The 14,847-nt window shown below is 39.3% G+C and overlaps 2 protein-coding genes across 4 annotated transcripts in view; one reads left to right on the top strand and one right to left on the bottom strand.

The window, feature by feature from the left end:
* Positions 1-1,395, bottom strand: part of NDUFB5 (NADH:ubiquinone oxidoreductase subunit B5) — a 19,860-nt gene extending 18,465 nt beyond the window's left edge. The window contains exon 1 of one of the 2 annotated variants that reach the window (XM_054479440.2): positions 1,125-1,395. In XM_054479440.2, coding sequence (XP_054335415.1) covers positions 1,125-1,248 — 124 coding nt within the window. In that variant the 5' untranslated portion in view covers positions 1,249-1,395. The remainder of the gene's footprint in view (positions 1-1,124) is intronic. The other variant, XM_054479441.2, reaches the window with a different exon arrangement.
* MRPL47 (mitochondrial ribosomal protein L47) overlaps positions 1,329-14,847 on the top strand; it is a 17,465-nt gene continuing 3,946 nt past the window's right edge. Inside the window, exons 1-6 of one of the 2 annotated variants that reach the window (XM_054479437.2) lie at positions 1,329-1,539; positions 3,244-3,389; positions 4,236-4,296; positions 7,256-7,352; positions 12,968-13,098; positions 14,140-14,235. In XM_054479437.2, the coding sequence (XP_054335412.1) occupies positions 1,442-1,539; positions 3,244-3,389; positions 4,236-4,296; positions 7,256-7,352; positions 12,968-13,098; positions 14,140-14,235 (629 nt within the window). In that variant the 5' untranslated portion in view covers positions 1,329-1,441. The remainder of the gene's footprint in view (positions 1,540-3,243; positions 3,390-4,235; positions 4,297-7,255; positions 7,353-12,967; positions 13,099-14,139; positions 14,236-14,847) is intronic. The other variant, XM_054479439.2, reaches the window with a different exon arrangement.

Below are 14,847 nucleotides of genomic sequence, written 5' to 3'. Positions count from 1 at the left end.
ATAATCCCAGCACTTTGGGAGGCTGAGGCAGAGAGATCATTTGAGGTCAGGAGTTCGAGACCAACCTGGCCAACATGGTGAAACCCCCATCTCTACTAAATATACAAAAATTAGCCAGGAGTGGTGGTGTTCATCTGTAGTCTCAGCTACTGGGGAGGCTGAGGCAGGAGAATCGCTTGAACCCGGGGGGTGGAGATTGCAGTGAGCCAAGATGGTGCCACTGCACTCCAGCCTGAGTGACAGAGTGAGACTCTGTCTCAAAAGAAAAAAAAATAAAAAGATTGTATTATGACTTTCCTGAGACCTAGACACTTTTGCCTTCAAGGGCCCCTTCCTCTAAGTTATTAAAAATAATATTTTATGACTGCATTGGTATAAAACGAACATAATACAGGCTGGATTCGTTATCATAAACACTATGGTCTTTTTAAAAAAGAAATTTAAATTAAAAGACTTTCGTGGACCCCTAAAACTATCATGGGTTCAGGCAGAAGAATCGCTTGTACCCAGGAGACAGAGGTTGCAGTGAGCCAAGATCGCGCCACTGCCCTCCAGCCTGGGCAACAGAGTGAGACTCTGTCTCAAAAAACAAACAAACAAAACAAACAAAAAAAACCTCTCTTCCTCCCCAGTTCATCTGCATCTCATTATTGGGCGGCACGGTACTTACTGTGCCTAAAGAATAAGTTGGCCCTGAGCCTCTTTACCTGTCTACATATTACCTGTCTTCAAAATCCTTAGCATAGGGGGGCTTCTCAGCAAGATGACTTTGCATCTGTGGGACTAGAACCTAGCCTTTGGGCAGGTGGAACGCAACAATAAGCTTGTGCCCTAGAGATACAGGTCTCAGCTCTCTACCTTTCTAAACTCAGCTTCATCCGCAAATTAGCATTAATTGGGATGGTGAATAACAACGTTTTAGAAATTCTAATAATGTAAACACGATCTATCCACCTACTTCAGGAAAACCCCTCATATAGCTTGTGCTCCGTCTCTCCTCTCAAGCCCCAAGCCCACAATTTGTCCCGGCTCCCTCCGGATCCCACCAAGGTCACCCTGGAAGCGTCCTCCCTTTTCTCGCCCCGCACCCGCTTCACGCCCGTTCTCCCTAGGCCAGCACCCACCAGCAGCCTTCGGAAAGCCACGAGTGAGGAAGCCCCCAAATCCGAGGCGAGTGCCAAGGGGGCGGCCAGACAGAGCTGCCACCGCGGTAACTGAAACCCGTCGCAACAAACTCATGGCCGCCATGGCTACTACGGCCAAGAGGAAGAAGGAGGGTGGGTCACGGAAGCTGAGAGAGCCAATTTACCAATGAGGACAAAGGCAGGATGTGGCCATCTTAAGTGAGGGCAAATTTTCCATTCTCCTCACCGCCGGCTTGAGACGCCGGAAGTGACGCTATCGTTGGCGGAAACGCATTTTGCCAGTTTTATGCGAAAACATGGCTGCGGCTGGTTTGTCCCTTCTTTGTAGGAGAGTTTCATCCGCCCTGAAAGCTTCCCGATCGTTAGTAACTCCTCAGGTCCCTGCCTGCACAGGGTAAGTGATGTATAAAGTAGGTTTGCCCACCTCTCCAACTTTGGATCTTGTATGGTTGCCGAGATGCCGAGAACAACTCAAGAATGGAACGGCCGCCTGGGTGGCAGAGCCGGAGCCTGCTTTGGTGAGGAGTGAGTGACCTTGGAGAAGTGGCCCACCTCCGACATTTCTACTCCTTCTTCATTTTGTTGCTGCCTGCTGTGGACAAGACAGTATATGGGGTTTGTAGATGTCCAGTTGTTGTTGAAGTAAATAAATCTATAAGTACAGAAGCATCCTCTTGGGCTGGGTGAGGTGCGAAAAACTTTACCGAAGATGTTTTTGTTATGATACTCAAGTCTGTGTCAAGTTTGGATGGATTAAAAAAGAAGAGATATTTGTATTTACAGGATGTGTTACAATGAAAGTAACTGGTAACTTAGTAACTTCTTTTGTTTATTTTTTTTTTTTGGTCCTGGATCCAGTAAAGGATCATTTATTACATTGGTTGCCATGACTCTTTAGTCTCTAATCCGGAACAGTTTCTTTCTTTCTCTCTTAATGTCGTTGACATTTTGATGAGATTAGCTTTTTAAGAATCTTCATTTGAATTTGTCTGATTGTTTCCTCATGATTCGATTTAGGCTAAATATTTTTGGTAGGGATACAACACTTGTGATAAACTTCATTATTTAGTTTCAAATCATCTCAGGTCATTAACTATTTTTTAAAAACAGGATTTTTGAATTACTGCATAATAATTTATCATCCAGATGCACAGTAATTTTTAAACCATTCTCAGCTGCGTATTTACATAATTAAAAACTTGATATCCTATATAGTGCTTTAATAAACATCTTAATTTAAAATTCCCATCTATGATAATTTCTTCAGTTGAAACTTCTAGATGTAGAATTACTGAATTAAAGGAGGAAGTATTTGAGGCTCCTGATACATGTTGCAAAATTGTGAGTTTTTTTGTTTTTTGAGACAGGGACTGACTTTGTTGCCCAGGTTGGAGTGCAATGGTGTGATCTCAGCTCACTGAAACCTCTGCCTCCCAGGCTCAAACCATCCTCCCACCTCAGCCTCCCGAGTAGTTGGGACTGTAAGGCACTTGCCACCACGCCTGGCTAATTTTTGTATTTTTGTTAAAGATGAGGTTTTGCCATCTTGCCCAGGCTGGTCTTGAGCTCCTGGGCTCAAAGTGATCCTCCCACCTCGGCCTCCCAAATTTCTGGGATGACAGGTGTGAGCCACCGTGCCCAGCCCACATGTTGCAAAATTGACTGCTCTTTTTACCTGCGCTTGCACCCATTAGCGATGTAAGAAGGACCCAAAAATGTTACCTTAAAATATAATTGTGTAAATATGTTACCTCTGAAATTATAAGGTAGCAGCTTCTATAATGCAGTATTAAAAATACTTTCTAAAGCATTTTCAAAATTTATTGTGGCCAAGCATGGTGGCTCATCTCTGTAATCCCAGCACTTTGGGAGGCCAAGGTGGGAGGATCACTTGAGCCCAGGAGTTCGAGACCAGCCTGGACAACATAGTGAGACCCAGTCTCTAAATAAGAAAAAAAAAAATTAATTCTTGTGCAGAAACCCTGAGTAGCTTTTTAAAACGTTATTGATGACAAAATGATTATGTTTATTATGATAATGTTTATTGCTTATAAAATCCAGATATTATAAAACTTTATTTATGTGTGTTCAATTGCAGGTTTTTTCTTAGTTTTTTGCCTAAGAGTACACCAAATGTGACATCCTTTCACCAATATAGATTACTTCATACCACATTGTCAAGGAAAGGACTAGAAGAATTTTTTGATGACCCAAAAAACTGGGGGCAAGAAAAAGTAAAATCTGGTGAGATACTTGGATTTGTCAACATTAAATATATTTATGGAACCCCCCCCATCATTCTAGGATTATATATCCAGTTTAGGAATTATTTAGATGTTTCCTTTTTCAGTTTTCTTTGGGACTGTCTACTAGAGAAAATTAAAGGGACAATATAATAGTAGAGTTAATTGTTCCTTGGCAGATTGGCAAGATGGTTAGAAAAGGAATAGGCTGAAATTATTAACTAAAGTAAGGTTTAGAGCTTATTTTATATTTTATTTTTTAATGATAATTTAAAGTTTGTTTATTTATTTAGAGATGGAGTTTTGCTCTTGTTGCCCAGGCTGGGGTGCAGTGGCACAATCTCGGCTCACTGCAGCCTCTGCCTCTCGGATTCCAGTGATTCTCCTGCCTCAGCCTCCCGAGTAGCTGGTATTACAGGCACGTGCCACCACGCCCGGCTAATTTTGTATTTTAAGTAGAGACAGGGTTTTGCCATCTTGGTTAGGCTGGTCTTGAACTCTCGAATTCAGGTGATCCCCGCCGTCTTGGCCTCCCAAAGCGTTGGGAATACAGGTGTGAACCACTGTCCCAGTTAATTTATAATGACATAAAGTATTTTGTCATTAGGGTGTGAAAATACGTTCTGTACTAATGCTAACATTTTTTGAATGCTATTGCCAGTCACGTTAGTAGTATTTTCATATGTTACCTAATTTATCTCTAATTACACATTGTTATATACTATAAAAAGCTGTTATATATTTTACAGATAAGAAAACAGGTTTAGACAGGTTTAGAGAGCTTAAATAATTTTCCAAAGGGCACATGGCTAGAAATATTATTTCATGTTATGTATTATTTTAATAGGAGCAGCATGGACCTGTCAGCAACTAAGGAGCAAAAGTAACGAAGATTTACACAAACTTTGGTAAGTATACTAAGTACATTAACATCTAGACGTTTGAAGCAGTTATAGTATAACAATGAGGTAAAAACTAAATCTATCTGATATAAGAAATTGAGTAAAGTGATTTGTTGTACTATGGATGATAAATCTGATGTTTAAGATCATGAAAGATTTTATATGACAGAGGTTAGATTATGACAAATGTCACAATTCTCAAGTAGTTGGGAATTCAGAAATTTTACTGTAATTTACATTGGTCCTACTAACACCTTTATACTAGCAATTTCAGTCAATTAATAAAATGAAACAGAGAATAGTTGGTTGCTTTTGTTTTTTTCTTTGAGACAAGGTCTCGCTCTGTTGCCCAGGCTAGAGTGCAATGGTGCAGTCACGGCTTACTGCAGCCTTGACCTCCTGGGCTCAAGTGATCCCCCACCTCAGCCTCCTGAGTACCTGGGACCACAGGTATGCACCACCACACCCAGCTAAGTTTTTTGCGTTTTATGGAGAGGGAGTTTCCCTATGTTATCCAGGCTGGTCTCACTGGGGCTCAAATGATCCTCCCACCTCAGCCTCCCTACATCCTGGGATTACAGGCATGAGCCACTGCGCCCAGCCATTGGTTATATTTAGAATTCTCTCCTTTTTATTACATTTTCATGATCTGTAATCTTTAGCGTATTTGCTTTGGAAAGGTTTGTTGGAGGGTGCATTTAATTGAGAATTTAGGTTAGATTTTTCTGGCAGGCTCTGATGAATTAGAGAGGGTTGAAAGGATTTAAGATAGGGTTGCATTTTTAATGTACTATATGTAGCCCAAAGATATGTTTTGTTTGGACTGTAATTGTTTTTTAAATTGAGAAGTTTCACACAGAAAATATTATTTCTGTCGGCTCTTGAATAATGAGACCTGTGATTTGGCAACACTGGCCCTGCATTCCTACATGGCAACAACTTGGCTGGTCTGTGGAGCAACTGCCCCTTCTAGATGGAGCAGGGACACACCACTTCTCAGCCACCCTGTGGTTCTTTCACTATGTCTACTGCCTTCATAATTGTTATCTGCCTAGGGACTCTGGTAGACATTTACTTTTTTTAATTTTCTCTCTTTGAGACACAGTCTCACTCTGTCACCCAGGCTGCAACGCAGTGGCGTGATCTTGGCTCACTGCAACCTCCACCTCCCAGGTTCAAGCAATTCTCATGCCTCAGCCTCTCAAGTAGCTGGGATTATAGGCTCACGCTGCCATGCCCAGCTAAATTTTGATATTTTTAGTAGAGACGGGGTTTCACCATGTTGGCCAGGCTGGTCTTGAATTCCTGGCCTCAAGTGATCCGCCTGCCTTGGCCTCCCAAAGTGCTGGGATTATAGGCATGAGCCACTGTGCCCGGCCAACATTTATGTTTGTTGATGTAAAGCATTGTTTGTCTTTCATGACAAATTAAAGAATTGTAAAGTGTTTATAAAAACCACTGATACTATGTTTATTCACTATAGAAAAATAAGTTGTATTAAAGCACTGTTAGTTACTGTGGGTTATCAGTGAAAGGATAGTTAAGGCTACTTCAACATTCATCATGGCTGCAACCAACCAAAGTTTTGCCATTTCTCTTTTTTGTTTTTTGTTTTTTTTTTTGAGACAAAGTCTCGCTTTGTCGCCCAGGCTGGAGTGCAATGGCACGATCTCAGCCCACTGCAACCTCCGCCTTCCATTCCAGGTTCTACTGCCTCAGCCTCCTGAGTAGCTGGGATTACAGGCACGCACCACCATGCCCAGCTAATTTTTGTATTTTAGTAGAGACGGGGTTTCACCATGTTGGCCAGGCTGGTCTCGAACTCCTGACCTCAAGTGATCCACCCGCCTCGGCCTCTGAAAGTGCTGGGATTACAGGTGTGAGCCACTGCACTTGGCACCAACTCTTATTCCCAAATAGATGTATTCAGAAAATCTGCCTTCACTTTAGCTCTGCTGCTTCAGTACCTTTGATTATGTTTGCTCTGCTCTCCCTTCTATCATAAATTCCATCTCTATGACTCTTTCCCTGGTCATCTTAGCTAGAAGAGATGTTTCTCATCTCCCCCACTTAATTCTTCTGGTGCTTATTGCCTGTCCCACATATTATCCCACATCACATTACAGTTTCAGAAGCAGCATGGTGGAGTTAAAATAGAATGGATTTTATACACAGAGATCAGGGATTTGAATCTTGAATTACCTGTATGACCCAGAATACCTTACTTCTCTCAGCCGTAGCTTCTTAGTTTAGTAAGTGGAAATAATACCAACCTCAGAAGGTGGTTGTGAAAACTAGATGAAATAAGCGTATATAAAATGTTTAACACATTGTCTGGCATATAATAGGTACTCAGTAAATGTTATTTATCTTCCATCTGCCTTCTCTACTCTCCACTCAGAATGTAAGGACTATGTTTTATGCCTCTTTGTAACTCTCTTAGCACTTAATACATGTGGCAAATTGAAAGTTTATTGAACAAATGGATAAGCAAAGATAGTTATGTATAATGGATTATTCTTTGTAATCATATTCTATATATTGAGATTTCTAATATGACTTTTTTTTTTTTTTGAAGCAAGATCTCACTTTATCCCCAGGCTGGAGTATAGTAGTGTGATCTTAGCCCACTATAGCCTCAAATTCCCAGGCTCAAGCAATCCTCCTGCCTCAGTCTCCCAAACAGCCGGGGCTACAGGTGTGTGCTGCCATGCCCGGCTAATTATATTTTTTATTTTTTGTAGTGATGGGGTCTCGCTGTGTTGCCCAGGCTGGTCTTGAACTCCCGAGGTCAAGCAATCCTCCCACCTCAGCCTCCCAAAGTGCTGGGATTACAGGTGTGAGCCACAGCACCTCACCTCTTAAGTGACTTTCAAGTACAGATAATTAATTTTGATGTCAGAAATCACAACTTTATTAACATAACCACAGAATAGCCTCACAAGGTTTGTGTTATTTTGTATAGGTATGTCTTACTGAAAGAAAGAAACATGCTTCTGACCCTAGAGCAGGAGGCCAAGCGGCAGAGATTGCCAATGCCAAGTCCAGAGCGGTTAGATAAGGTAAGGATTGGGAGAGGCTGGAGACTGGTATACATGATTACAGCTAAAAGGAGTGAGTATGTGGTTCCTGTATTTCTTGTCAAGTAGATTTTTTCTAATTTGTTTGATTTTTAGTAAATTTGAGTAGTGCAACCATCATAGCTCATTTGGAAACATTTCCATCACCCCAAAAGAAATCTCATACTCATCTGCAGTCATTCCTCATTTCTACCTGCAGAGTGTGTGTGTGTGTGTGTGTGTGTGTGTGTGTGTGTGTGTTTTCTCACTCTGTCGCCCCCAGGCTGGAGTGCAGTGGTGTGATATCTTGGCTCACTGCATGAGGTGAGCCAAGGATCCACCTCCCAGGATCAAGCGATTCTTCTGTCTCACCCTCCCAAGTTGTTGGGATTACAGGCACGTACCATCATGCCAAGCTAATTTTTGTATTTTTGGTATAAATGTGGTTTCACCATGTTGGCCATGCTGGTCTCAAACTCTTGACCTCAAGTGACCTACTCACCTTGGCTTCCCAAACCTACCTGCAACTTCTAACATACATGTGGACAAATGTTTTTGAGTAGATACCTAGGAGTGAAATTGCTGGCTCATATGCTAAATCTATATTTAGCATTTTAAGAAACCGCCAAACTGTTTTCTAAAGTAGCTGTACCACTTTACATTTGTAGTTCTGGTTTAACCATTTCCTTAGTAACTAGATCAGTTTTTTACTGCTTTTTAAAATAACTGTGGTAAAAATCACGTAACATTAAATTTACTGTCTTGACCATTTTTAAGTGTAGTAGTCAGTATAGTGTTTAGTATATTTACAATATTGTGAAAGGTTGGTTATTTTTTTTTTCTTTTTTTTTTTTGAGACGGAGTTTCGCTCTTGTTGTTCAGGCTGGAGTGCAATAGCACAATCTCGGCTTGCTGCAACCTCCGCCTCCCGGGTTCAAGCAATTCTCCTGCCTTAGCCTCCCAAGTAGCTGAGACCACAGGCACACACCACCACTACTGGCTAATTTTTTGTATTTTTAGTAGAGACGGGGTTTTACCATGTTCGCCAGGCTGGTCTTGAACTCCTGACCTCGTGATCTGCCCGCCTCAGCCTCCCAAAGTGCTGGGATTACAGGTGTGAGCCATCGCGCCCGGCCGAAGACTTAAGTTTTTATTTAGATGTATGTTTTTACTCGATTGCTTTCAAGATCAACCCTTTATTGATTTTTTCTGTGGCATAGTAATGAGAACAGAACTCAGTTTTTATAATAGCATTAGTCCTGCTGCCTAACCTTAGCTACTTTAGTTTCCTTTCCTCACACCAGTCGCAGCCATTTTTACCACACTGCCTTTAAGATGGAAGGACATAACGATTCCTGGAGAAAATCAAAGAAGGTATAAAATGAAACCTCATTGATTTACCCTAATTATGGAGAAGGTTATTCTGATGTAGTGAAAGTTGAGTTATATAACATTTTTTTCTTTTATCTTTATTTTGACGTAATATTAGACTCACGGAAAAATTACAAGAATAGTAGAAGGAATTCTCATATACTCTCCAGATTCCTGTGTTTTACTGCATTTACCTTATCCTTCTATGCATCTGTCAGTCCTCCATACACAGTATTTTTTCTCAAATGTTTGAGAGTAAGTTGTACACATGACATCCCTTTATCTATAAAAACTTCAGGAAAACCAGGATATTCCCTTATATAACCACTATGTAAATTTCAAAATCAGGAAGTTAATATTGATACAGTTCTATTAGCTATAATCTACAGATCTTATTCAGAGTTTATCAGTTATCCCAAGTGTCCTTTATGGCAAAAGAAAATTCTGCATCATGAATTTTCATGTGTCTCTTTAGTCTCTTTTAATCTGGAGACTCAGTCTTTGTGTTTTCTGACATTGAACTTTTTTAAAAGTATAGGGCCTGGGAGGTTGAGGCTGCAGTGAGCCACGATTGCATCACCAAACTCTAGCCTGGGTGACCAAGCGAGACTCTGTCTCAATAAATAAAAAATAAAAAGTGCATTGACAAGTAAGGATGCTTTATAAAGAACACATTATTTGATGAAAAAGCTTTTGCTATAATGGTGCTGTTACAGAACTTTTCAACTTCAACCATGGATTATCTGCTTTAAATATATATTTCAGAGGTGAACTTCAGCCCAGTAGGTCATATGTACTGCACTTTCTCAATCAGTAGAACCCAAAATAATAAAAGTTTACTCCAGAGAAGCTGAAAGTGACCATAATTTTTTCAAACTTCAAATATATCTGGTGTTTCCGGTGTTTTGTGACATACTACTAAGGAAACTTTATTAAGCAAAAATGTAAAAAAAATTCTCAATATAAGATAGAAACCGAAGATTTGGAACTGTTTAAGGAAGAGTAAAAGAGAAAAGAATAATTATAATTGGGATATAATTCTTATCACTGGGCTGATCTGAATTGATATCCAGTTGAAGCATATTACAGACAAATTTTACTTACAGAATAATGTAAAAATTAAGGGAGAAATTATATAATTCTGGCACAATAGTTAGCTATGATTGTAACTAAAGTATTAACTATCCATTTGAGATAAATGACCCTCACTATATGTGCTTCTCTTCAGAGTATTAGTACCTATTTATCACACAAATAAATGACATGTTAGTCCCCTTGTGTTCGAAATACAGAAACAAGGCAAATGATAAAAGATTGATTATAATTTTGCAAGTGTATCTTTTTGTCTCTTTTAAAAAAATGTGTTTCAAGGGCTACTCTGTAATGTTAATTCTTGGCGTGTATACTCTTACCCTGGAACACAGTCCTATTAATTTTATATTCTCTCAACTGACGCTCTTAGCACTGAGAAACTTATAGAAAAGAAGGCTCTTTGAGGTTGACTTGTTTTCAATAAGGTATATCTAAATAATACTTTTGATTTTCCTTCATATTTCTTGGCATGAACTTCTGAATGTTAATTCTGTGGCCTTGGTAGCCATTTACTTTCTATCTTTGTGAGCTAACACTGGATTTCAGCTGGAAGCTCAAGTCTTACCCTTGCTTAGGCAAACTCTTTAATGCAGTCAGTGAACAACCAGCTTTACTAAAAATTTCTAAAGATCAGAGAGTTTTATATAAAGCCCTTATCAATGTGGTCCCTTTACTCTCCTAAGTTTGCTTGTCTTCAAAATATAATTTGTCTTAGTCATCATTTCTTTTTCAGGGATTTTGTAGAAAATAAAATAGTTAAGAGGAAGGCATGTGAATTCAGCTACTGTAAGGCATTTAGTGAAGCTGAGGATAGCAGAAGTGCTGAGTGTGAACTGAGCAGGTTATGGGCCGGTTGCAATGGCTCACGTCTGTAATCCCACCACTTTGGGAGGCCAAGGCAAATAGATCACTTGAGTCCAAGGAGTTTGAGACCAGCCTGGGCTACATGGCAAAACCCTGTCTCTACCAAAAAAATACAAAAATTAGTCGGGTGTGGTGGTGCATGCCTGTAGTCCCAGCTACTTGGGAGGCTGAGGTGGGAGGATTGCTTGAGCCTGGGAGGCAGAGGTTGCAGTGAGCCAAGATCGTGCCACTGCACTCCAGCCCAGGTGACAGAGCTAGACCCTGTCTTAAAAAACAAAAACGAAATAGATTATGAAGTAATTTATCTAAATTTGTGGCTTTCATATCTTTTTCAGATCTCATAGCTACCTGGGAGATTATATTCTGTGCTTTTTTTTGAGGATTCTTATGAGAAACAAATGTGCTTATGCAGTATTTGATATCTATTGTGATGCTTAAGGGACATACACATAAAATGGCTCTCAGTATGTATTTAGGACTATGAAAAAGTTTGGCCCATCTCACATTACAATCCCCAACATATGAATATTTATATGTAAACAAATATAAGGCCAGGTACGGTGGCTCATGCCTGTAATCCCAGCACGTTGAGAGGCCAAGGTGGGCAGATCACCTGGGGCCAGGAGTTTGAGACCAGCCTGGCCAACATGGTGAAACCTCCTCTCTAATAAAAATACAAAAGATTAGCCAGGTGTGGTGGCAGGTGCCTGTAATCCCAGCTGCTCAGGAGGCTGAGGCAGGAGAATCGCTTGAACCTGGAAGGTGGAGGGTGCAATGAGCCAAGATCACACCACTGCGCTCTAGCCTGAGTGACAGAGCAAAAAAAAAAAAACATATATATGTGTGTGTGTATATATATGCATATATACATGTATATGCATATATACACATATGTATACATGTATATGCATATATACACATATGTATACATGTATATGTATATACACATATGTATACATGTATATGTATATACACATGTATACATGTATATGTATATACACATATGTATACATGTATATGTATATACACATGTATGTATACATGTATATACACATGTATGTATACATATATGTATATACACATGTATGTATACACGTATACATGTGCATATACACACAAGTATACACGTGCATATACACACGTATACACGTGCATGTATACACGTGCATATACACACGTATACGTGTGCATATACACACGTGCACGCGTGCATATACGCACACGTGCATACACGCATGCACACGTGCATACACACACGTATACACGTGCATACACATGTATACATGTGCATATACACACATATGTATACACGTGCATATACACACATGTATAGTATATATGTACATGTGTATATGTATATATACATATATACATCATATGTGTATATATGTACATGTGTATATAGATGTGTGTATATACATATATACATCATATATGTATATATGTACATGTATAGATAGATATGTATATATACATGTATATACACATATATACTTATATACGTATATATGCATATACGTATACATACACATATGTATACATACACATATATGTATACGTATATAGGTATATATACACATATATACACATATACGTATATAGGTATATATACACATATATACACGTATATATACGTATATATACACGTATATACACATGTATACGTATATGTGTATATACGTATATATATACGTGTATATATATAACTGCCAATATATACATTATAAAACAATAGAAATCTTAAAGAGGTAAAAATAAATAGAAGTTTAATAGTATCATCTTGCATCTTGATAAATCTTTGGAGATTCATATCTGGATGGACTGCTATTCCTTTCCCTGTAGTAGCAACAGCTACCAAGCAGGCCACAATATCTGTGTCTGCATGTCAGGGACACAGTGATTAGTTGAGACCAGAACATGTCTTTTTTAATATAATGAAAATAGCAAATTGTTATCACTTCTTATTAGCTCATTGAGTTTTGAAATAACATGAATCAAATTGGGTCTCTGAAAGGAATCTATATAAGTGTATTTCACTCCAAACAAAACTAATAGATGGAAATATATTTGTAGTTAAAACTGTAAGCTTTTTTAAAAATACAGAAAGTGGTAATCTAGACACCCATGTAGAGATATTTGTGCCAAAAAGATTTTTAGGAAATACTTAACAGAGTGGTTCTTTGGCATAAATATTCATAAGTTTTCTGTAGCAGAAGTGTTTATACATTCTCTTTTTTAGGAATTTTGTAGTAGGTGATTGTTGAAATTGTATCTTTCTATTCTCTTTTCAGGTAGTAGATTCCATGGATGCATTAGATAAAGTTGTCCAGGAAAGAGAAGACGCCCTAAGGCTTCTTCAGACTGGTCAAGAAAGAGCTAGACCTGGTGCTTGGAGAAGAGACATTTTTGGAAGAATCATCTGGTATGTAGTTAAGACTGTGGCTCTTCTAAGATGAGGGTGGAAATCCATGCCTCATTCCCCTGCTCAATATCTTTAAAAAAAAAAACTTGTACCATATGAGATAATATTAGAGATATGTCTAATAAAAGAAGAGGCCCCACACCCCTTTGGACTTTAATGAAGGAGGGTATGAATGAAGGTAGCTTTATCTGGTAAAACCAGCCCAGACATACCATTCCTATGATTCAGTTACCTATAAGTCTTTGTTGTAGTGGTTCTTAGTCTTATATGAATCACAAAGCCTTTTGAGAATTTGATGAAAGTTTCCTCAGAAACTTTCTGATGATCGTTTCCTCAGAAAAACGTACATGTACACATATCACTTCAGAAGGTATAAAATCCATGAAGCTAACTTCAGGACACACACCTGCCCTCTTTGCCCATTGAAAACCTGGAACTATTTTTTTTAAGGTCTCAGGGAATGTCACATGAACCAGTTTCAGTTTGCTCCCATTGCCATCAGGATAAGCCCTAGGGCAAATTATGAAATAGTTTATTTTTTATACCTCCTTGTTTCTCCTACATTCAAATCCCAGAGTCTTGTCAGCCTTTGGGAAAGGATCTGGTAATCAGCCTTCATGCTAAGGTGTAAATAACTGAGAAGACCTTGTGTAAATAAACCTCCTTTGGTGGGGAGGCTGTTCAACCCAAAGGTAAATAAACCTCCCCTGAGGGGGGGTTTATTTACCTTTGGGCTGAACAACCAAGATGAAATATCATTAGACTTTTAAACGTAGGCAGAATGGGGAAGGCATTTTGGTTAGAGACCTTCCCTGTACTCTTGACATTATACCACTCAACTCATAACTCATTTGGTAGGTTCTTTTAATGGGGTTTAAGTCTAACACAAAAAAGAGAAATTGCCAAAGCATCTCACTAAAAACGTTTATGTTTTATTTTCTACTAATTTTTATTTGGATTAACCCTTTTGAAGTAAATTAGGAAAGTGAAAATGTATTAAATGTTTTCTTTAAGGCAAATAACTTTTTGCTTTATTGGCAGGCACAAGTTCAAGCAGTGGGTTATACCTTGGCACCTAAATAAAAGATACAATAGGAAACGATTCTTTGCCTTGCCTTATGTGGACCATTTTCTCAGGTGAGCACAAGTACCTTTAATAAAACATACTGTCTTTATACCAGATGACATATAGTCATATATCATACCAGATGACATAAAGCTTAAGCTGTCTTTAAATTTTAATTTCTGTTATTACATAAGTATTTTTAAAAATAGGAAAGTCAGGCTGGGTGCAGTGGCTCACACCTGTAATCCCAGCACTTTGGTAGGCCGAGGTGGGTGGATCACGAGGTCATGCAATTGAGACCATCCCGGCTAACATGGTGAAATCCCGTCTCTAGTAAATATACAAAAAATTAGACGGGCATGGTGGCGGGCACCTGTAGTCCCAGCTACTCGGGAGGCTGAGGCAGGAGAATGGCATGAACCCGGGAGGCAGAGCTTGCAGTGAGCAGAGATCGCGCCACTGCACTCTAGCCTGGGTGACAGAGTGAGACTCCGTCTCAAAAACAAACAAACAAAAAAAATAGGAAAGTCAGGTAAAAAAGAAAATTGAAGTCATATATAAGCTCACCATCAGAAATAGCCACAGTCAGCCAAGCATGGTGGCTCATGCCTGTAATCCCAGCACTTTGGGAGGCCAAGGCAGGCGGATCACTTGAGGTCAGGAGTTTGAGAACAGCCGGGCCA

The sequence above is a fragment of the Pongo pygmaeus genome, chromosome 2 (assembly GCF_028885625.2).
Source record: "Pongo pygmaeus isolate AG05252 chromosome 2, NHGRI_mPonPyg2-v2.0_pri, whole genome shotgun sequence".
Taxonomy (NCBI): domain Eukaryota; kingdom Metazoa; phylum Chordata; class Mammalia; order Primates; family Hominidae; genus Pongo; species Pongo pygmaeus.
Note: the sequence above shows the minus strand (reverse complement) of the source record. Positions and strands in the feature narration are given on the sequence as shown.